At 33.9% G+C, this 25,220-nt stretch overlaps 1 protein-coding gene across 7 annotated transcripts in view; it reads right to left on the minus strand.

Annotated features, from left to right (window-relative positions):
• Positions 1-362: 362 nt before the first annotated feature.
• Positions 363-25,220, minus strand: part of CPEB2 (cytoplasmic polyadenylation element binding protein 2) — a 64,829-nt gene continuing 39,971 nt past the window's right edge. For all 7 annotated transcript variants that reach the window (XM_060012800.1, XM_060012798.1, XM_060012795.1 and 4 more), the window contains 6 exons: positions 17,392-17,562; positions 15,988-16,077; positions 10,947-11,065; positions 10,571-10,685; positions 8,428-8,609; positions 363-4,360 (listed from right to left, as the gene is read on the minus strand). In XM_060012800.1, coding sequence (XP_059868783.1) covers positions 4,133-4,360; positions 8,428-8,609; positions 10,571-10,685; positions 10,947-11,065; positions 15,988-16,077; positions 17,392-17,562 — 905 coding nt within the window. In that variant the 3' untranslated portion in view covers positions 363-4,132. The remainder of the gene's footprint in view (positions 4,361-8,427; positions 8,610-10,570; positions 10,686-10,946; positions 11,066-15,987; positions 16,078-17,391; positions 17,563-25,220) is intronic.

The raw sequence follows: 25,220 nt of genomic DNA on the forward strand, positions 1-25,220 counted from the left end.
CTGAGAAAGCATCACGGAAATTGTGCCCTTTGCAACATGGTAAACAGTTTTTAATTTTTTAAGTACAGCATCAATTTAGATATAGTAACACTAATTATCTGTGATGATTGTTAACACCCAAATTTCTATGGTATGTATGTGGGGCTAAGGGTGAGATGGGGAGGAGAACTGATGCAAAGGGTCTTTGGGGCCCAAATACTGAACTAGATGATCTCCAAGTTTCCCTTGCAATCCTCACACTAAAATACATAGTGGCCTGGGCTTCTTTATATAGCCTTGTCACTCAGCTCTGTAAAAAATATTTTACTGGTGTCCATGGATATTTTGATAGATTTGAACTAAAGAATAAGATTCCACAACTATGCCAATAACTTAATAGTTTATTAGTCAGTCAACAATATTACAAATATTTAAAAATTACTTAATATAAATAGTTGGCAGCAAACTATTCCATTACAGAGTTAAATTACCAGTACAACAGACAGACTGGAGATTTAGACACCTGGAAGATAACAATAAAATAAACTAAAGTATTTTAACAAAAAAATTTAAGCTGAAGGCGTTTATCTAGTGTCCATAAAAGCATGGGTTCTCTTTTTATTTAGAAAAAAATAAAAAACGGCTTTAACATCCCATTAGGAATATAAAATAAAATCAACTGAAAATATTAATTTGCATATCAAAGAACCATTTATAATTACAATCCAAACACTCCATAAACCACTTGTGCGATTCTATACAGAAACTGGGAATTAGAAACTAGTTGCTTTAATATTACAAAGATTTCAGCTCCAAAAATAATTCAACATAAAATAAACTTTAGCAATTAGTGTCATAAAATTATATATTTCCACATAAAAATACAAAATAATATTAATGACAAGAATATGAAAAATTATTCCAAGTATTTTACTACTATTAAAATAAAATAAAACCCAAAAAAACAAAATAGAAATATGCATGAAAAAAGTCTTTCCTTTTGTTAGCAAAACACTATCCAAAATAACTACAATCATTTACATCAGTACAAAGATTTCTGGATTTAAAAAATAGTTGCAATGACAAAAGGGGTATCTTTTCTGACAGTAAAAAATGACACTGTGGATAAAATCTGCAAAATATGCAATGAAAAAAATAAATTTGCATTAAAAAGGTTTACACTGTTATTTTTTTTATACAAACATTAGAAACAGTATTGCACATCACAACACAGAATCGAGGTTAGTCAGCCTTCCAAAATGTGTTATATTCAAGTTTTGTAGCATCTTTGAGGAGAGGCTCTGTGCAGCCAGATGCAACAGGGATAAAATATCAAGTGTTTTCCATACACAAATATATAAATGCTAAATGTTTCCTTCTTAACAAAAAGTGTGGATTTTTAAAGTTTTTTTTTTCCTCCACAGTCATACTTTTGGGCAGCAATAAGAACATTTAGGGAACACAAATGAAGAAGCTTTGAAAATACAAAAATACAATCAAAATTAAGAATTTTCTACAAAAATAGTAAAATAAATATGATCTGTAAGTTAAAAAAAATTCCAATACAGTGTTTAACAGTTAGAAAATAAGAATGTAGTAAATAAAAGGAAAAAGAAAAAAGAAAAAAAAGAGGTAGGGGGAAGGTGGGGAAGGAATAAAAGATTAGACTAATAAGCTTTAATTGTAACAGAAATGAAGGGAAAACAAACCATACATTTCTGTCATTTTTACCCATGGCAAAAAGGGTGTTCTATTACATTTCCCTTCATTTCCAATATTTATTTCTGTTTAAGAAGGGAAAGTGATTTTCAACATCTCCAATTATTTTCATCATATAATTTTAGTGTTCATTATTTAATACATGAAAAGGCTCTTCAATTTTAAACATTAAGCAGAAATTATGAAAATAAAGTTTAAAAATCTGCGAAATTAAATATCTAAATAATTAACATTGCAAAACTACTGATTTCTTTTCTAAATTCCAAAAATTGAGGTATAGCAAAGGAGATGTCATCAGTCAAAAAAAGTGTGCCATAAAATAGCTGACTGTTGGAAAAATCTCTCACAGAGATATAAAAATAGTGCATAACAAATGTCAAATGGATCAAGGTTGGCAGGGTTAAGGTTAGAAAAGAATACTCCAAAAATCTGGAGGATCATGGTTAAGTAACAAATAGGGAACATTGACAAATAAATTAGTAAAAAGCTCTTCTGAAAACAGCATCAACTTTAAACATTAAAAACTTGAACCACAACCACAATAAAACAGCAGAGTTAGACATGAACCACATATTTTTACAGTACAAAAAAGCACACCATAGACAACCAGTATTAAGATCAACACTTTGCTCACGTGAAGGATTGTCCCAAGGGGCTGCAATACGGCAACACCCTTGTAATTTTCTCTCTTTAGAGTCAAGAATCTTATTTCAGCATTTTAAAAAAAAACATCTACCATTGCTGGGTGCTTTGCTTAGATTGCAGAGTAACTCTTACATTAAAATATAGGGGCTAGTTGCATTAAAAATGCTCTAAAGAGAAAAAATATCACTAATGATATTCTAATAGTGTTCAGTACCAAAAGAAACTCACTAACTATTGCATGTTTCCATGCCACTTTCTCAAAAAAACTGCAAGCAAAGTCATTACCAAAATTCCTTCATCAAAATTTTTTTTTTAAAAAGCAATTCTTAACCATTAAGAACAACAATTTCCATGCAACAGTGACCCCAGTTTAGACAGAAGACCCCAATATACATAGGTCAAACATGTATGCAAGTTTAAGCCAGATTTCACCATTATCTTTAAGGTAAAATTGAATTTTATGCAACTAGCCATCTGTATATTTCCCCATCTCCATTTTGACTTTACTTAGGTTTACTAAAGTTTTCCATTCTTTGATAAAGTTCCTTTGTTTAAATATGGGCTTCCTGTGGGTCTTACATTTGGTGACCAGTTAGCAGTGTGCTGGCCATCTTTGGTTTATAAAGGATGTCTTAACCATGAACTATCAAAGGGGCTAAAATCAACTTTCTTTAAAATTCTAGTAATTTTCTCTTACTCAGTCTTTTATCTATACTATATCACTGCACATGAATTAGAACCGCACATCACAAAATTGCACAGGGATTACAAATATTACATCCAGTCTGCATAAAATCAAATTCCACTACCGACCAGATCACAAAATGGCTGCACTCTCTAATCTAAAACTAATTTGCATATTGTACACATGTAGGACATTTTTTTTAACTTGAAGTCACAATAATGCATGCAAGTTTGCTTTTTTTAAACAAATTTTATAATTTGTTCATGCTACCTAGATTCAAGAGAGCTTTTTCGAACATTTGCAATACCTCACCTCTTGTTAGTTAATAATTCTAGTGCATGCATATGGTGTATACAGTTAAGTAAACATGCATTTTTTTTCACATTCTAAAACTATGGCAGTTTAGGCCATATTGTGCTGCCTGCATTTTATCTGCAATGCAGTGTGTCTCTAACGTTTTCAATCCCGTATTAATAGGTGGCATTTACACATAACACCTATATAGCAGCAAAGCTAATACAGCTTGTGATTAAAAATGTTTAAAAATAGCTAATAAATCAGATTATCTTGAGGTATTATTTCTTGCAAGTCAAAATGGAGAGCAAAAAAATCAACCCTAATTTTTAGTTTATGTATACACTGAAAATAGCAACAATAAAAATAAGCATTTGTAGCAGACATATTCCATCTTCACTATTATTTTGCTACCTTTGGTAAATTACTGGGGCAGATCTTGAAGTTAAAAACCCACGTTTAGAAATAAGTGCACGCTTCACCCACTATATAGCAGCAGACTGTTTGCCCCTACGCAAAACATTCTCATATCTAATTTTAACTTTACATATAAAAATAACTTGGAGAAAATACAAAAAAACATTTTATATTAACATGAAAATATCACAAAAATTAGTAAGCCTGAGATGTAGGGTTTTGGTGAAAAACAAGAGGCTTGTAGTGTTTTGGCTGCTGATAAAGATGCATGTATTGATAGCTGGGGTGAAAGCAGAAGAATGCACTTATTTCTTCTGCATGTCAGTATCTTCAGACACAGTAAGCCACATGCACCCTTTCTTTCCTTGTTAAACAGAGGCAGGTTTGCTATTCTTAGTTCCAGCGGAAGTGGATCTGACGTGGGCGATCAGCACCTTCCTTTACCAATGGCTTATGGAACTCACGTCCTGCACGAGAGTGGATATTTGCCCAACAAAACTCACAGTAATACTGCAGGCAAGTGACATTGGCACAAAAAAAGGGAGCAAATTTTCCACCACAGCGTGCGCCCTGGCATTCATCACACATCTGGTCATCTAGCACATATGGCTTTACCTCCACCTAGAAAAAGAGAGAAAACATATCCCATTAAGTCTGCTTCAAAAGTCACTTTAGCAATACTTTAAAAGGTTCATACAATGTTCTAGAGAAAAGGACCAACAACATTCAATGCTGAGAAAGCAGGCATCTTCCCTGGGTAATAGCTTCACCACACAGTAGGTTAAAAAAAATTAAATCATTTTGTTCTTGCACTAATCATTTTTTATGTTTCATGTTCATAATTGACCATATGATTAAATGAGTTCTTAGTTTGGCAATTTTATTGTATTTTGATATGTTTTCTTCTGAGAACTATAAACTGAATAGTATTTAAATAACTCTCTTTTCCAAAGACAAAAAATAATTTAAAAAAACTATAGAATCCTAATTGATTCGCAAAACATTCCACCCTCACCATTCTTGAAGTAACATCTTTAAAACACCTGTGTGTTAATATTTTCAGAGGTGGGGGTGACTGTGAGTGAAAAACAGAAGGGTATGGAAGACAAATAGTATTTACACCTTTGTTTTCTCATTCCAGTGCCACTTGTGAGATGGCATAACCCAGCAGCCACTGATCATGGCAATGCGTCTCTACTACAGGTGAGAACGATACCCTGCTTGTAAATAACTGGTACAGACAAACCAGAACTGTGGATAACCTTATTAAGGGTATGTCTAGACTTCTGTGTATTTATAAGATACGAAGTCAAAGTCCCACTGTGAAAGCCTGACTCAGTAGAAGACCTCAGACTTAGGTCAGCTCTGAATACTAAACTTTTTAACCTCAGTTTCTGTATCTGTGAGATGAGAAAGGCAATAGAACCTGCTTTATAGAGCTGTAAGGATTAGATTATGCAAGTAAAAGTGCTGAAGATAGTATGGCACATGGCAAATACTCTGTATATTAACATTAGCTACTATTAGCTGCAACAGCCTTGTTTTCTGGCTTGTAATAACTTTATGAATGAAAGGTTACTACTTTTGTCTGACTGAATAGTGCCAGGCAGCCTAAGATCTCTGCCTTTCCTCAGGAGAGAAGAGAAAATTGAGTGTTTAAAGGGCTTGGTTTGCCCAAGGTAAAGAATAATAACCCAACAATTTCTATTTTGAATGTATTCTACTGAAATACTTGCATGTGTGCAAAAAATGAATATATAAGGGTATTTTTCTTCAGCATTATTTTGAACAAAATCAATAACAGCAAACTACAAACAACCTAGTTGACTGATGAAAAGAACTGTAAAACAAACATTTGATAGAAGGGTAATGAAATTATGTTTTTGTTTGCATTTGTATTTCATGGTTAGGGTTAGGATAAACATATTTTATATATATTGGACATTTTATTGTCCTAAATTGTATCTTTTGCATATTTTTAAATTCTAGATATTATTTTATGAAGCTAATCTACTTAACTCAAAATCAAAACTTCAAAGATGAAAAACTGGATTTCAAATTTATGATTTTAGAATACAGTCAAAACCTATTTGCGATTAATAATAATCTCTAACAGCTCTTGAATGTGTGAAAGGGAGTTTCATTGATTCTTCACTATTCTTATTTTCCATTATTTTCCCTTTTTCCCTTCAGAGGAGCTATCTATGATACACAATCACCTGGAGTCATAACTAATAAAATGATTAATAATTAATTAGCCAACTTGAAGTATATCACAATTCACTTCAGTAACTACCAGAAGTCACAGTGAATTATACTACTCATGGAATAACATATAAAATTTAAAACGATTTACACATTTGTGGTGATTGTTCTTCATGGCTATCAGGGAGATGAAAGTAAACTTCAAAGTGTTCATGAGCCTAAAAGGTGAGTTGAATAAACAATTTTAATTCCCTCCAAATAAGTATCCTGTGTATCTTTGGATTATCAGCTATAAATTTAAATTTAATCTGTTTTTATGGTTTAATAACTATATTCTTATTAGAGAGATGAAAGGTATAAAGATTAAGGGTTTGATTTTTTTGTATAAGCAAAACTAATGACTTGTAAAATATTTAAGGCTCAAATTCTTTCAAATAAAGTTCAAAACATACCTTAGTAGCACATATCTTAAAAAAGTAAACTTTTCTCTCAGGTAGTTTAATGACTTTTTAAGAAGGCAAGTGTTTCTCAATTCACTTGCTTTGTATCAGGGTTTCTCTTTAAGAATCAATATTTTGCCCCAAATAATTGGTCCTCCACTATCATTTTGGAAACAAAGAGGTATGGAAGCATGACACTGCAATAACTTTTTCCCTTTGCTTCTGCATATTAAACAACTACAATTATATAATATGTAAATAACTTCCTCTGTGACCCTATCACCTCTCTGCAAAAGTAGGGGGTTAGACTAGATCAGTGGTCTAAAGCAGAGGCCCCCAAACCCCGGTCCGTGGCCCAGTACCAGTCCGTGGCCTGTTAGGAACCAGGCTGCACAGCAGGAGGTGAGCGGCGGGCAAGCAAGCAAGCAAGCAAGCAAGGGAGCAAGAGCAAGCGAAGCTTCACCTGCTGCTCCCCAGCTCGCATTACCACCTGAACCATCCCCTCCATCGCTCACATTGCTGCCTAAAGTATCCCCCCCACCCCCACTACGCCCGTCCGTGGAAAAACTGTCTTCCACGAAACCGGTTCCTGGTGTCAAAAAGGTTGGGGACCGCTGGTGCATGGCTGGACATCAGAATCACCCTGGGGGCTTTACAAACTACTGCTGCCCATGCTGCATCCCAGACCAATTACAGCAGAATCTCTGGGGATGGGACCCAGATGTCAAGGTTTTCCTAAGTTCCCAGGTAACTTTAATGTGCAGTGGAGGTTGGAAACTACTGAATGAGAGGAACTCTAAGGTTCAAATCAGTTAAACAAAATTTCATAGCATGTCTGAGTAAAAGCAGAGCCCTTTTTCTTAGATACTTAATTTTTTTCTTTCTTTATTGGGGGGGCAACATTTTTAGTAACAATGCAAACAAAAATGCCACTTTGCAAATGTGAACTGAACTTATGCTGTACGTCTTTTCTAAATGGTATGATTTGATAATTAAATTTTGGGGACTACTTCTAGAGTCTATGGTCTACGGGTATTAGTTAACCAGCTCCCCTGCCCCCAAAACAGTACAGCCTCAGAGAAGAAGCTTCAAGAAACTGTTACACTGGTAAAATAAGTACTCACTCAAGTTATATCTACGGTAATGGGTATAAAAAAGTTAATTTACCTCATATTTTTAGTATATCTCATCTGTACTACAAATGTAAACGTGATTATTCAGGAACTATTCACAGATTTTAGCATGAGATAGATTTGTAAAGAAACAATTGAGTTTTGTTCACTCCTTTCTCTTATTTTAGATGGTAATCAGTATTAGAAATTATTCAATAGGGTAGCTTTCACAGTTATCATCCATAACACTTCCTAAATGTTCTTATTGTGATGACCTAAGCAATGCTACTAAAGAGTAAATGTTTTAAAGTTTAGGACAATCATCTTATATATTTACTTTATTTACATATTTATTTTTGCATATATTTAGGAAAATATACAAAATGTGTTTTTATTTTAGATTTTATAAATCAAAAATAAGTAACACTTAAGTAACACTTAGTGCCAAGCTCTGTTCTAAGTGCTTCTACATATGTGAATTCACTTACTCCTCAAAATAACTGTGAAAGAGATACTATTACTGTTTTCCATTTTATAAGTGAGGAATAAGAGGCATAAAGAGGGTTCATTTGCCCAGGGTTACAGAACAAATGGTGGAAATGGGATCCCAAGTAGTCTGACTCCAGAGTACAAGTTTTTAAAACAAGCTCTGCCTCTATAGTTAAAAGGATATTAAGACCTTATTGGCTGATAAAAATTTTTGAACTGCCTTTAAAATTATATTTATATTTTGTGTATTACACCTAAAATTTAAAGTCTGCTCAAGAATTTTACATTTAGGGATATTTTGATATAATACTCTTTAAGAGCTAAAGGAATATAGAAAAATAAACACTCGGTTTTTGAATTACATTATTAACTCTGTAGGGTAGTAAGCTTTGGATCAGCACCTCACGATAGGACTTAAATGATTTCCCAATATGCAACTTACACGTTTATCAATATCACCGTGCTGAAGCTGAACAAACCGAGCACTAATGGCAGCAATATAGCTCTGCTGATTGGAGAAAGCAACTCGACCAGCACCTTTTGGATATTTTAGCTCAGGATCTGTATCAATTCCTGCATAACAAACGCCACCATACAGCCGGTCCATGATCATAGCGAGCTCCACTTGAAAAGGAAAAGTAGTTCATATCAAATGGGAGAGAACACAGTAAATCAACAATTTTTAAGTACTTTTTTTTAAAAGTGAAAGTCTATAGGATAATGCTCTTTTCTAAATCTAATCCTTTCTCTTGTGTACTAGAGCTCACCTGCTCTCACCACAGAAGAACTGGACAACTCAACTGTCTACTGGACAAGTCATATTGATATTTAACAGACACTGCATCACTCAGTATGTTCTAAATGGCACTCCTGATCTTCCACCATCCAATTAAACCTACTCGAGTGAGTTTTTGCTGACTCAGTGAGCAATGGAAAAGATGAAGTTGCCAACTCAAGACCCTTGGCTTCATCCTTTCTATTTTCTTTTTTCCCCACTGTATATGCAATCCTATGAACTTGATTTCCAAGACATATCTAGAATCCAATCTCTTTGCCTCCATCACTAACATCCTGTTTCAAGGTATCATTCTTTTTCATCTAGATCATGGCAATAGACTTATCTCCTTGTTTCTGCCTCCTGCCCCAAGTTTATTTTCAAAACAGCAGCAAAAGTGATTCTCTTAAAAATATAGCAGATACCAATGGCTTAACTGAAATTTCTCCTTAGGAACTCTGAATGGTGGCACAAACTAGCTTTCAAAACCAATACCACAACCTTCTTCCAACCTGCTCTTTCTCCAGTGTTCTTTATCTTCTCAGTTAGCGGTACCAGTGTCTACCTAGTAGCTTAAGACTGAAAACTGAGATTCAGCCTTTGCATTTATCTTATAAATACCTGTGACACCTGTTCACTTGGCTCTTCCACCACCACCACTACCACTAACCCAAGCCACCACTATTTGTCTCCTGGACTGCAAAAACAGGCTCCTAAATTGGTCTACGTATAACTACTCTCAACTTGACTCCCCTCTCCACAAGTCATTAACTAAACTGGTCTTTTAAAAATGAAAATATGATCATGTCTCTCTTTTACTTAAAAACTCTTCATTGGTTTCCAGTTGCTCTGAGGATAAATAACAAGTTAGCTATTAGACTTGTATGATCTGACTCCTATTTACTTTTTCAATGTCTTCTTGTATCTCTCACCTCATTCCTTATATCCTAGGCCGTGACTCTGGACTTCCCTCAGTCTCTCCGAGGCACTCTGCTTCCCTCCACTGAAGATCTTTGAATATGCTGTTCCCTTTGTCTGAAACACTCTTCACAACCTCCTAACCTAACCCTGCTCCTTCTGTTCAATCTTTATATGACAGCTCAAATACAAGTATCTTTAAAATATCAGATTACAGCACATTTCCTTGCTGTATGCTCTTCTGTTCCCCTTAGTCTTTCTTTGTAGTAGCTATGTCTGTAAGTATTTACATGTGTGAATAGTTCTTTAACATGCACCTCCCATACTGGAAGAGGATGCTTTCAGTGATGGAAGGCGCTAACACACTTCACAAGGGTACACCGTACCATAAAACTTGCTTGTATGGCGGGCATTTACATCTATAATTATGTTCCTATATGACCTCTTCTGGTAGATCTCTGGTTCCTGATTACTGATGAACATAAGTTTATCATTCACTTATCTAAAGTGTCTTTAAAAAAAATCCCGTATTTCTTCTTCAGATATCAGAATCAAACTCCATAAAAAGACCCCAAATTCTCATTATCTTAGAGAGTTACACTTAAGAAAGTCATAAATGCAGTATTTGAGTGGATTCTTCTTACAGAGTCTGTTTGGAGTTAGCTATCAATATTGATAGATGAGTGTCCAATTCTCCAGTTCCTTAATGGTCTTAAGAACAATTCTCAGAATTTGTCTCAAAATTCTGTAGCAAGCAACTATTGGAGAAGGAGAATCTGCCCTTCACCCACCCAGCGGTGACATGTACACAATAGTACCAAATGTGTACCGAATCAATTCATATTTAAATGATTGTTTTAAAAAAAACAAAATTTGTTAACATTCTACTTACCAGCCCTTAATGGCCTAGGAACACCTCCAACAAAAATTGTTTTTCGAGGATCCAAAGGCTGAGAACCATCCATCACAAAATCACTATCACTTAAATTCCAAGGACGGATCTGAACCTATGAAGAAAATGACATTACTGTATTAGGTCTCACTCCTTTAATAGCTGATGAGCTTTGTGCCACTGTACTGTTCAAAATTTTGGATAGATGGGTTTGGAAACAAACTGTTAATATTTTATCCAGATATAATAAATTATATGAATTTTAAAAAATTGAACTCAAAATGGTAGTTTATTTATTTTTTCACTAATGATCATTTCAAAACTGTTTTTGGAAAACTTGCATTTGTAACTTAAAGTTTGAGTAGCATTTACTTACAGGTTTGTCCTTGATAGTAGGGCTGGAAACACACAGATAGAGTTTTCCATCTTCTTCAATACAAGCATCAATTAGTGCCTGAACTGAGCTCTCTTCTTGAAAGAGAAGGAATGCATAGCCTGTATTAACCATAAGAATGAGGCAATATGTCAAGGTAAGTGATTTTACCCCAAATTTCAGTATCGTTCAGAAAATACATGCCTTTGAAAAAGATGAAAAACCTATAAAGTAGGACTACATTATACTTTCTCTAGGAGAACATAATATCCTATGGAATACACACAAAAAGAGATACTCAGTAAAATAACTAGCTACTTTATATAGAGCACTTACTATCCGATACTGTGATAAGAGCTTTATGTGAATTATTTCATTTAATTCTCACAAGTCTATGAAACATTATTCCCAATTTACAGAAGAAAACCCTGAGGTGTCAGGTGGTTAAACTACTTGCCCAAAGTCAGTCACATAAGTAGTTGGTTGATTAATTTCAAACCTAGATCAGCTCTAAGGTCTCCTATGATACTGTCTTCTTAAAGACTGTGGCAGGATTAACCAGTTGAGCTTAGCAGGAGTTGAAGTTTCTTTCAAATGCCCTCAGGGTAAGACAAGTTCTAGAGCATACTTTTGGACAGGTGGAAAACAGCACATGTGGAAAGGCCCAGGAATTTCCATAAGTAGAGGGAAAATTCCACAATCATCCTGACAACCTCCAAACGATACTAAGAAAACTCCCTTAGGGAGGTTGGAATGAAACACGTTCCAGGCTTCCCTGGTGGCGCAGTGGTTAAGAATCCACCTGCCAAAGCAGGGAATGTGGGTTCAAGCCCCGGTCTGGGATGATCCCACATGCCACAGAGCAACTAAGCCCAGGTGCCACAACTACTGAGCCTTCGCTCTAGAGCCTGCGAGCCACAACTACTGAGCCCATTTGCTGCAACTACTGAAGCCTGTGAGCCTAGAGCCTGAGCTCCGAAACAAGAGAAGCTACTGCAATGAGAAGCATGCACACCACAACGAAGAGAAGCCCCCGCTCACCACAACTAGAGAAAGCCCGCGCGCAGCAATGAAGACCTAACAACAAAGACCCAATGCAGCCATAAATAAATAAATAAATAAATTCATTTAAACCAAGAAACAGGTTTCTTAAGGATAGGTCAGACTTTTATTTTATTTTTTACATCTTTATTGGATTATAATCGCTTTACAATGTTGTGTTAGTTTCTGCTGTACAACAAAGTGAGTCAGCTATATGTATACATATATCCTCTCCCTCTTGAGCTTCCCTCCCACCCTCCCTATCCCACCCCTCTAGGTGGTCACAAAGCACTGAGCTGATCTCCCTGTGCTATAAAGCAACTTCCCACTAGCTATCTATTTTACACACAGTAGTGCATGTATGTCAGTGCTACTCTCTCAATTCATCCCAGCCTTCCCTTCCCCCTCTGTGTCCACAAGTCCGTCTCAAGGTGGATGAGCAGCAGAACACTTTTTGTCAAACAGCCTGGAGACTATGTTTGCACTTGGGATCCAAGTTCTTGCTTAGATTCCTGTACCTTTTGAAAATATGCCCCTCCTCCTTTCCTTGTGACAAGCAATTGTCAATTTTTAATCAAATATGATGTATCTAGTAGGCAGAACAGAGTTCATTATAAAAAGAAGGCATCGAAATTTACATTACAAGTTTACTGTTATGTGATTAATTCCCAGCAGCAGATGACTATAAATGACCTAACAATACCCCTTTTCCTTGACAAGATTTCTATGCACAAAACCTAGAGCACTGAAATCTAGTCCTAATGTGAAGATGTCTTCAATCAGGCCAACCATGTCTGTGCCATTAAACAATGGGAAGTAAGAGGTCATGTTTTACTAGGAATTCAAAAAACACAGCTTATTGCCAACAATGGCTTTTAGTGCCACAAAGGTCTGATGTGACACACACACAAAGTACTTCATTTTAATAAAATTACAATACCTGATTTCATAAATAAGCCATAAAGCCAACCTACACAAATAGAAACTTCCAAAGGTATGATTATGCAAGATTAAAACCACATCTTAGAACTTTTTAATTGCTAGAAACAATTTAAATAGGCTTGAAAAAATAAAAAAAAAAGACTGGTTTTCTTTATGTGAAGGATTTAATTTTGATACAAGCTAAGGTTTTTTTATTTTAAATTTTTTTTTTATTTTTTGGCTATACCACATGGCATGTGGGATCTTAGTTCCCCAACCAGGGATCAAACCCATGCCCCCTGCATTGGAAGCGCTGAGGCTTAACCACTGGACCACTAGGGAAGTTCCCAAGCTAAGGTTTTGAGAGCTGTAATTGTTTTGTAATAATTGAGGGGATATAAGACTGATTTACTAAAATAGTATTTTAAAGTCAATATTTTTAATGTTATGTTTTTATGATGTTAATTTCTGATATTAATATTTTAATACTGCTTAATAATTTTGTGATTATTATGGAAAAAATGTATCACAAAAATTAATTAAGCAACATGGCAGGTAAATTATGATCTAGCTAAGGCAAGCCGTTAAACATTAAAATACTCGTACCAAAAATACCATCTAATAGTTCTTTAGAATTTATTAGCACAAGCTAATGTTTACATAGGGTGAATCTTATTCACTGCAAAGGACAGGTATGTATAAGTGTGGCTCAGTATCCAATGTCTCAAATCATTACCTTAATTACAAGGTAGCTTTGTCAACTGAATGCTTCTACACAGTGTTTTCCAAACCATGGAAAATGATGAATTACATCAATGACAAAAATGCTTGAAAGCACAAGGTTTAGGAACATTGGTCTTTGGCAATGAGTACAACTAACTATAATGTACCAAAATAGTATAATTTGCCACTGCTAATATTTTTTGTTGTTTTTTTTCTTGTTTTCAGTTTGAGAAAATAAACTAACAACTACCACAAAAACCACAATAACAATGCAACAGCAACAAAGACAGCAACTATTCTGTTTCATGAAATTAGTGCCAACCTACCTTTCTTACATTTCTGCCCATGCAGAAAATGTGTATCTGTCTTGACAAAAACTAATTCTAATACCTTTCTAAAATTATATTTCAACTCCTGCCTGGAACTCTATTGAACAACTTTTTAATCTATCTAAATTGCACAGTATCTTTTAGATTTAGTTCAAAATTTCTCAATGAAGCTTTCCCCCACCTACTTCAGGTCAAAGGATAAACTATCCTACAGTATTTATAGTTGTATATATCATTTATTAGGCAACTATCAACCCATGAATTACTGAGAATACAAAGATGAGTAAAGACACAGTCTGAGAGATTAATGGAAGAATCTGACATTAATAAAATAAAAGCATATTTATAAAATTGTAAAACTGTAATATTGCAACTGTGAGGAGTGCTCTGAAAGGACACAGTTCTAGAAGGGCCTACAATAGGAGGATTTGACCTCATTAGGTGGGTCCTTAACAGTTTCCCACCAGCAACAGATATTTAAGCTGAGAAAAGTAGGAGATATACAGATGAAGAGGCAGGGAAAGCCTTCAGGTCAAGAGAACAACAAACATAAAAGTCCTGAGGCAGGAGAGAGCAAGGCCAGTTTGCAGAGCTAGAAAGAAACAAGAAGCAATACTGAGAGAAGGAATGGGATGGGGAGGGCTGGCAGGGAGAATGCATTTTTGCCTTTATCCTAACAATAAGAGAAACCACTGATGGGTTTTAAGCTGGAAGCAAGGAGTAGCACCATCAGATTGTTTTCACAGATATTACTCTAGCTATGCTGTGGGAGAAAAACTGGAGATAGCCAGAAATGTGGACAGACTAGTCATACACCTGAAATAGTCCAGACAAGGGATGATGGTAATTTAGTCAGGAACATTAGAAACCAACAGGCATTTTTATTGAACACTCAGTAAAATAACTGTATAAAAGGACAAGATCATAACACTGAACAACAGATTAAAACTAAGCTAAGAAATGAACATCTACATCAATATGGAGCTAATTTTCTCTCTACACCAAGGATTCAGGACCTCCAGGTCCAGTAAGTTCCAAAATCATGTGAAAATTTAGAGTATATGGAAACAGGTCCATATCTCTAACTAGACTCTCATGGAGGTCTGGGATCTAGAATCTCTGGTTCAAAGGATTCTGTAAGTATAACATCTAAAGGTATTAAAAAAAAAAATCACCACATTATTCCATTTCTCTAAGGAACTACATAAACCACTAATGGAAGTTCTATAATTCTCAATGACAAAAAGTAGAGACGGCTCATATAATTTATCACCAGAATTCCTTAGCTAGTTTTTGTATGCCAATAACTCTTAACATGTTTCCTTTCCTGGAGCCAAAATCAGATTATTCAATAGATCTACTGGAGTCTTTTTTCCAGGCTTGAAAATCCACTCAGCCATGAGAATAGTGTGTTTTTTCATTTCTAAAATTACATTTCAATAATATTCAAAGTAAAGTCTTAGTCTTTCAACCTCCCCTTTCTTTTATTCACTTCAGAGAATGTGCCATTAGCAATCTGACTGACTGGATTCATGTTCACTTCTCTCCCCTTGCCTCCCCTCCCCACTCGGGCGGGTGAGGTGATCCTTCCTGTTCCCACTGACTGTAGCATTGTTTTGCTCAAATGAATGTTTGCTCAATTTGTGATTCTTGTCCTCTAGTGACCAGTCACAGTAGTATCCTGGCAATATGTAAGTAACACAACTAGGCATCCTCTGCACATTTTATCTCTTTATGTAGTTGAGTTTTTTTCTGACCATTCATTTTCTTCTCTATCTGAATTCATCAACAGAGTATACACTGCTCTCTTGTTATCTGCTATTATCTGGAACACTTATGTATATCTTGCAATACTTAAAATAGTCATAGGTTTATATTTTATTCTCACTTCACACATTTCTTAATTTCACTGATCAGAGAAACTTTATTATATGTCTGTACCCAAGTTACTTAGAATGATACTTTAGGCAGAGAAAATTAGCTCTCATATAACTTATTCCCTAGCAAATATTAACAAAAAAATCTCTTACCTTTTGGTGGAAAATAGGACTTGCTTTCTGCTTTATGAGGCCAATCTACTACCAAAGGCCCAAATCTTCTGAAGCTAGCAGTTATTTCATCTTAAAAAAGTACAATAATATGCATTAGGAATCAGTTTTAATGATTCATTCTAAAAAACTCCTATATTTTATACGTTATTTTAAAGATTTAAAAATTTAAAGTACCAAATAGCCTAAGATAAACTAGAATATAAATACTAGAAACATGTCTAATATCCTCACTAAAATGATACATAAATCTTAATAGCTATTTTAATCAAAATAGTTTTTAAGTAGCACATTGGCTACAATAATCAATTCAGTGTGACTTCTAAAATTTTATATACTAATGTATGGACACTAATGGATTTATAGTATAGCAAATCATAAATATCACTGGCTTGAAAAACATGCCAACATTATATCAAGTTAAAGATCCATAAAGAGATCCATTACTGCTTGATAAAGTAAAATATTATAGGAAAAAAGGGCTGCTGAAACAAGACATGTAAAGCTATAATATTTCTAAAATATACTAGGGTCTGATACATGCCAGGCAGTTTCACTGAAAGACATACAGGTCACATCCAATGACATGTTCTAGGTTATTTTATCCCATGGAAACTTTATTATACTGATTAATACATAGAATAAGTTTGTGGATATTTGAATCACAACTGAAAAAATTCCCAAAATGTAGCAATATATTCTCTATTAGTAAGTTGTGAATGACAGTGGCAGATTTCCCACAGCTTTGCAAATATTAGTTTCTGTATTTTTAATCTTGAATTATTTTTCTTGTTATTATTACACATGATAATTTTTACATATGCTTATTAGTCTTTGTATAACCTAAATTTCCTGTTTATGTACTGTTTTCATTATTTGCTTGGGTTTTATAGCCTCTTTTCTTATGTGTTTCTAAAAGCACATTTATACTTAAAGAAATTGAATTTTTAACTGTCATGCATTACAGGTAAAGTTTTGTGGTTGGTTACCTTTAATTCACTGTGTGTGTGTGTGCGTGCGTGCATGCATGTGTGTGTGCATGCATGCATGTTATAGTCATACAAAAAGTTTTAAATAAATATATAAAAAAGTTTAATGTATTCAAATATGTTCTATATTTAAAAACATAAGTGGGAGATGAACTAGATGAAAATCTTATTTACAAAAAATTCTCACAATAATAATATGCATAAGATATAAACTAAAGAAACAAACTTAAAAAAGTTATTTGTTCAATTATCTTTATATTTCAACAGGTGACAAAATATTTAAACAGAGATGGATATCCATTTTAACTGAAAATCTCTAGAGGTAAAAAAAACTCCATATCCCCATTCACATTATATTTCAGGTTTGTTTTTTTTATATGCCAAATCATCATTTTACCTTCATCAATATCTGGAGGAAGACCACCAACAAAAACTTTTCGAGAGAAACGTTCTATTCGCTCTCCATTTTGATGAGCTGAGTAACATGTGGGTGAGTTTAAAACACCAACTTGATCATTATGACCATCATCCAGCAAGCCATCATCTATTGGAAAGAGGGAAGAACGACCTAAAATATAAGAACAAATATAACTTGAATCTCGGATCTAAGAAAATGATAAAAGTCAGGCATAAAAAGAGCAACAACAAATTCAAAGGCTTAAAATTGAAGGCGACATAGGCATAAAAAAATTAAGGAAAATTCAGAGAGTTTAAAGGTTTAATTACCTAGATTCAAGAGAGAAGTTGTCTGAGGAATGACTTAGAAATAAACATGGTCATATGACAACAATTACATCACAAACAAACACTAAATCACTTCAATTTCTTATGGAAAGCAGCAAGAATCTGATGTATGGGGATGGGTAGACTGGATGTGTAACCTTTTAGAAGAAAGGTTTTAGGAGAAACCTTTTAGAAATTGGTGGAGAAAGAAATGGCACAGAATAAACAGATAAGAAGACATTAAAAACCACTTGCAGACTACAGTAAGTAAGGACAAAAGCACCAAGTAATACTTGCATATAAGACCTTGAATTAATTTACTGCATGTGTAAATATGCACATATTTACATACATATGTGTAAATATGTGCTTCTGCACATATGCAAAACAGAAAAAGGCACCCCCTCTAGGACTTCAGTCCCCATCTGAGCCCACCCTCATATGGGCACAGCCTGTATAATCCTCTGCAGCAATCCTGATGCTAGACTCTGTGGCCTGCATACAGTTGGGGTTGAGGTGAGAAGGAAGGGGCTACATGTCTGTGAACTATAGCTAGCTAGATGTTAGAAATAAGAATTTTAATTTTATAAGACCAAAATCAGGGAGAAAGATCATATTTGGTATAGGAAACAAATTATTCTGCAGATTCAAATTCAGTTTAAGTAAGATGTTCTGAAAGATACCCACGTTCACTGAGTAACTCTGGATATTTAGCTTTCCCAATACCTTTGCTATCAGGAATAAGGACCAATGAGAAAAAAACGTCAATATTCTTTGTGATCAATGGAAAGAAAGCTCTTCAAAATGAAACTATTTTCCTTAAAATGAACCTCATCAAGAGCCATCAAAAGTAATATTAATTATGAATAACTGGTTCAACTTTCTATGGTTGGACTTTAAGTAAATAATTGTATATTTTAAAAGGAATAAGATGAGGTAGAGAAACAACATGCACATTAACTAGTTTTTGATTAAAATGGCAAATCCAAATTTTATACTTATTTCAGACATGGCAATACTTAAGTATAAATATCGAATGCAGTGACAAAGAAAATCACTACATAAGCAATGTCACACAAGTGACCCAAAATGACTTAAAATTTTTTCTTAACTATAATATTGTAAGAATATTCATTATATATTAATGAATTATTCTATATTTCTAATTATAATAAATACTACAGTTAGTAAAATAACTATCAAAATCTATAATCTATATGTCTAAAATCTATTAACCAAAGTTCAGCTGAATGAAGGATGTAATGGAAAGGCTAGGAATATGTCACATACTGGCCATACTAACAAGAATCTTCATTGTTGGAAAATCATGACCACTTTCCTTCTAGAAGCCATAAAAGTTATAGAGTTAAATACTTGTTTAAAAGAGGAGTTAACTAAATATATATCACCAACAAAAATATTTTTTACCTTTCCAATTATCCTCCCCTATAACCCAAATCAACATGGCAATAAAAGGAGAACCAGTTAATAATTATGTTTTCCATGTACTTTAAACATACTTTCTAAGAATGATCCATGAAAATGACTGGCAGTAAAGGTAAAATTATATGTGTTGAGAAAAGTAGAGTTTGATCATAAAGTGATTTGGACTAAAATATTTACAACAGTTTTCAACCAAAATTAAATTACCTTTCTCCTTTTTTGCTCTGAAACTAGGCTATATTTTCAGGTTTTACACCTCAAAAGAATGAAATTGACTGATAATGAAATCACAATATAAAATCTGTGGGGTGTAGCAAGAGCTACTTACTTAGAGGAAAATTTTCATACTTACAGGGAATTTTATAGTTTTAAATGCATATTAGAAAATAAGAAATACTTAAATAATCCTAGTTTCTGCCACAAAGAGATAGAAAAATAATAAATTAAATACAAAAAGAGTAGCATCAAGGAAATGAAAAAAGTAAAATCAATGACACAGAAAACTAACATTAAAAAAGGAGTCAATAAAGGCAAAAGTTGGCTCTCTGAACACTTAAAAAATCGATATACTTCTCAGTAAAGTTCATCAAGTTCATGAATAAAAAAGAAAACTAAAATTACCAGGAGAGGAAAAGAAAACATTTGTACAAAATTAGTCAATTTATAGCTTAAAGCTGAGCATGGTTCTTTGATATCAATGTATATCTATACTTTTATGTACTGATTGTTGTTTTAAAAATAAAAGCAAACACAAAACAAACTATTATTATTAAGAATGAATCCTCAAGATCCTAGCAGCCACTCTACTGGGTTAAATAACCCACCAGTGTGATGGTATGATTTTTATTTCATATGCAAGGATTAAAAAAACTATCAAAACAACAAAAGTAGGTCCAGGACTGATCTCTCTCAGGCACCATCTGTTTAATCAGACAGAATCACTATCACACATGTTTCTCCAAAGAACTGAGACAGGAGCTATAAGGTACATTTGTTACTTAAAAGCATTTTGCCCCAATAATAGGTTTGTCCTTTTCTCACAGAGAATGAATAAGGTATTTAATTTTAAACAACCAATTAAAACCTAGTACCCTGTATGTCTTTGTAAATTAATGTCTAGACATAATATATTTACTTTATAATTAAGTTCACTAAAATTCTGTTTCTTTTAAAAATTGCTATGTCTGGGTATAAGTGTAGAGTAGGTAAGTCAGTCTCTTTGAGGAGGAGGGATTAGCAATTTTTTTCGGTAAAGGGCCAGATGGTAAATATTTTAGACTTTGTAGGCCATACATTTCTCTGTTGCAACTACTCAACTGTCATCACTGTAGCTCCAAAGCAACCAGACAAAAAGTAACTGAATGGGCATGACTGTGTTGTAATGAAACTTTGTTTAAAAAACCAGAAGCCTTGGCTTGTGGGTTATACTTTGTTGACCCTGTCTTATAGTATTACCCTGGCTTCTTTTTTGGTCATGCTTTGAAGATTTCGTCCATTCTCTGACAGTTATCATAATAATTAACATACAGAAATCTGTTGCATTTCTACACACTAATAAATTATCAGAAAAGGGAAAGCAAGAAAACATCCCACCTACAATCACATCAAAAAGAATAAAATACCTAGGAATAAACTTAAGGAGGTGAAAGACCTATATTCTAAAAACTATGAGGCACTGATGAAAGAAATTGAAGATGACACAAATAAGTGGAAAAATATACTGTGTTCATAGAAGAATTAATATTGTTAAAATTTCCATACTACTCAAAGCAATTTACAGATTCAATGCAATCTCTATTAAGATACCAATGGCATTTTTCACACAACTAGAACAAATAATCCTAAAATTTGTATAGAACCATAAAAACAAAAACAAAAACAAAAACCTTGAATAGCCAAAGCAATCTTGAGAAAGAAGAACAAAGCTGGAGGAATTAGGCTCCCTAATTTTAAGCTATACTAAAAAGCTAGACTAATCAAAACAGTATGGTAGTGACATAGAAACAGACACATAGATCAAGGGAACAGAACAGAGAGACCAGAAATAAATCCTCGCTTATATGGTCAATTAATCTATATGACAAAGAAGGCAAGAATATACAATGGGAAAAGATAGTCCCTTCAATAAATGGTGCTGGGAAAACTGAACAGCTACATGCAAAAGAATGAAACTGAACTACTTTCTCACACCATATACAAAAATAAACTCAAAATGGATTAAAGACTTAAATGTAAGACCTAAAACTCCTAGAAGAAAACATAGGCAGTAAGCTCTTTGACACTGGTCTTAGCAATACTTTTTTTGAATATGTCTCCTTAGGCAAGGATAACAAAAGCAAAAATAAACAAATGGGACTACATCAAACTGTAAAAAGCTTTGCACAGTGAAGGAAATCATCAACAAAATGAAAAGGCAATCAACTAAATGGGAGACGTATTTGTAAATGATATATTCAATAAGGGGTTGATATCCAAAATATATAAGGAACTCATTCAATTCGATTATCAACAATAACAACAACAACAAAAATAAGCAGAGGACTTGAATAGACATTTTCCAAAGAAGACATACAGATGGTTAACAGATACACAAAAATCTACTTGGCATCACTAATCATCAGGGAAATGCAAATCAAAACCACAATGAGATACCAACTCACACCTGTCAGAATGGCTGTTATCAAAAAAGACAAGAAACAACAAGTGCTGGCGTGGATGTGGAGAAAAGGCAACACTCATGCAATGTTGGTGGGAACAAAAATTTATGCAGGCACTATGGGAAACAGTACAGAGATTTCCTCAAAAAATTAAAAATAGAGCTGCCATCTAGCAATAATACTTCTGGGTATTATCTGAAGAAAATGAAAACACTAATTCGAAAAGATACATGTACCCCTATGTTTACTGCAGCATTATTTACAATAGACAAGATATGAAAGCAACCTAAGTGTCCATCAATAGATGAATGGATAAAGAAGATGTGGTATATATATGCCATGGAATATTACTCAGTCGAAAAAAAAAAGGAATGAAATCTTGCAATTTGCAATAACATGGATGACCTAGAAGGTATTATGTTAAATGAAATAAGTCAAAGATAGATACTGTATGACTTCACTTATATATGTAATCTAAAAAATAACACAAATGAATAAACAGAACAAAACAGAACCAGATTCATAGATACAGAGAATAAACTGGAGGTTTCCAGAGGGGAATAAATGAAATAGAAATAGTTGTAAAAGGGATTAAGAGGTATAAACTTTCAGTTGTAAAACAAGTAAGTCACAGAGATGCAATGTACAGCATAGAGAATAAAGTTAATAATACTGTAATAACTTTGTATGGTGACAGATGGTTACTAGACTTATCATGGTGATCATTTTGTAATGCACACAAATACTGAATTACTATATTGTACATCTGAAACTAGTATAATATTGTATGCAAATTATAATTCAATAAAAAATGTGAAAAAAGTATTTATCAAAGATGAAAATTTTCAGCCTTGATGTCATCATAAAAGGGTTTGGTAGTGGTGATATTAGGGAGTATACACTTAGTCTGGCTATTTCACAAGACTGTTAAAAAAGAGTCAAATGAGTTCAAATTAAATCTAATCATAGAAAATCCCAGGTCAATTTTTAAGCAATACTTTAAGTATAATGTATTATTAATAATTCCTTATTCATTATAGCACATGAATATGAATGGCTACATATACAGTATGAATAAATCTAACCTCTCTAATTAAACCTCCATATTTTCATTCTCTTTAAAAAGTATTTCTCTTATCTTCTCATTCCATATATAATCTACTAAAATCTACTAACTAAAGCTTTGCTTGTCTGCTAGAAAAGATTGCTTTGTGGTGTTTAATACCACTAACTAAAATACTGGAGGTTCTTTATTTCTGTTATTTTAAAAAATATTCTATATATTTTTACTCCTTCTGGAGTAGAGCAGCCCTTTAATCCTTTATTAAAGGGAAGATTGCAATAATAGAAATATTTTAGATTGAGAGATAGAGTTTAAGTTACATTTCACACCTCCCTTCACAACCTACCACCCTACTCCAAGCTCAGACGAGTATGTTCACTCTCAGAATGGAATAAACATTGAACAGACAATAAATACAATAGATGTGAGAGTCTTTCTCCTTTCTAATCCTGGCCCCCAGGCAGCACTGAAGTAGAACTCTTTATGGCTCCCACAGTACAGAAATACATAGGAGTTGGGGCAGGACACAAATGAAAAGCAGGGAAAAAAAACTTTGCTTTTTCTTACTTTCAGTATAATTAAATTTTGATTATTCCTAAGGTATATTTCATATATTAATATCTGTAGCCAGTTTGATTTAAAGTTCTTATGTTGACATTATTAAAGATATTAAAATATATAAATTCATTTTGGTAGTAATTTGGTTTTACTGCAGTCAAGCGGGAAATCTTTTAAATGAAAATAGCCACTCTGTGCCTGAGCTTAAAGGTGAGTCAAAGGTGACAAAAGAAGAAAAAATAGTTCTTCCTAAACTAGATTATAAAGTCAACATGCCTTGAGAAAATAATACTGTCCACCCACCACTGCACTGGTAAAGAACAATGTCTTATTTTTTGGCAAAAATTATATCAACTCAGTGCGACACATCTCACATCAACAGATCTGATGTGTATGAGATTTCTTTTTAGAAAAGAAAAATGACTAAATAAATGAATAAATGTACTTCCTTTGATGGACCAAATCTAAAACATGAAACCCATAAAAGGGGTCCTTGGTAGTTAAAAGGTTATTGATGTGATACTGATATAACATCTAGCATAGGAAGAGGAAAAAATGAATAGAAAATAGGAAGAGAGCCAGGCTACTTCTAGTTCTTTCTGAGTCATTCCTTTGGTATGCGGCTTTTTTTTTTTTTTAATGTTTTATTACTTAGTGTGTTAAAGTACTTTCAAACTCAAAATCTCTCAATAGTTATTTCTAATGGATAAACTTTAAAAAAAATTTTATTGAAGTATAGTTGATTTACAATGTTAATTTCTGCTGTACAGCAAAGTGACTCAGTTATATATAATATATTATATATATATTCTTTTTTATATTATGATTTATCACGGGATATTTTCATCTGACCATCAAATCCAAAATTGTAAAAGGTCCTATATTCACAGAGGACCAACTAAAATAATTACTAATGCCATGTAATTTGGTCCTATATTCACAGAGGACCAACTAAAATAATTACTAATGCCATGTAATTTGAGAGGAAAATTCAGTTGCTACCCCCCCAAACTAAGCCATATAAATGTGACAACTGTCAGTTCTGTCCTATAGAAGGCTTCTACCAAAAGCCTTAAAACCATCTGAGGGGCTTTCCTGGTGGCACAGTGGTTGAGAGTTCACCTGCCGATGCAGGGGACACGGGTTCATGCCCCGGTCTGGGAAGATCCCACATGCCGCAGAGTGGCTGGGCCCGTGAGCCATGGCCGCTGAGTCTGCGCGTCTGGGGCCTGTGCTCCGCAACGGGAGAGGCCACAACAGTGAGAGAGGTCCGCGTACCACAAAAAACAAAAAACAAACAAACAAAAAACCATGTGAGATCTTTCTTCCAATGCTGGGAGGCAGTTATGATGTAGAGGATATCTTTACGGCTCCCAGAGGACAGAAATATATATGAGTAGTAGCAAGTTCCTATCTAAAAGGAGAAATTTTTGCTTTTTCTTGATATTATAGTCACAGTCTACAATTATTATTATTTTTTTTTGTGTGAAGTTACTTTTGCTTCATCTCTCCCATCATCACATCTACCTTTCTCCCCATCAATTTCTGCACATGAAAAAGAAAAGCAAAGTTTAAGCCATGGAAAATGTCAGCTGCTTTCCTACGAAGCTGAATAGCACAGTATCATATAGTCCTGGCCTTTTCCTTAAGATAACAAGAACCCAGAGGGGAAGACTTTTGTGGGAGAGAAAAAGAATGTGTGTGTGTGTATGGGGTTAGAGACAGGGAGAGAGAAACTATTATATTCTTAGAAGACACAGAGAAATATTAGCAACATGATTT

Source organism: Delphinus delphis, chromosome 5 (assembly GCF_949987515.2).
Source record: "Delphinus delphis chromosome 5, mDelDel1.2, whole genome shotgun sequence".
Lineage (NCBI taxonomy): Eukaryota > Metazoa > Chordata > Mammalia > Artiodactyla > Delphinidae > Delphinus > Delphinus delphis.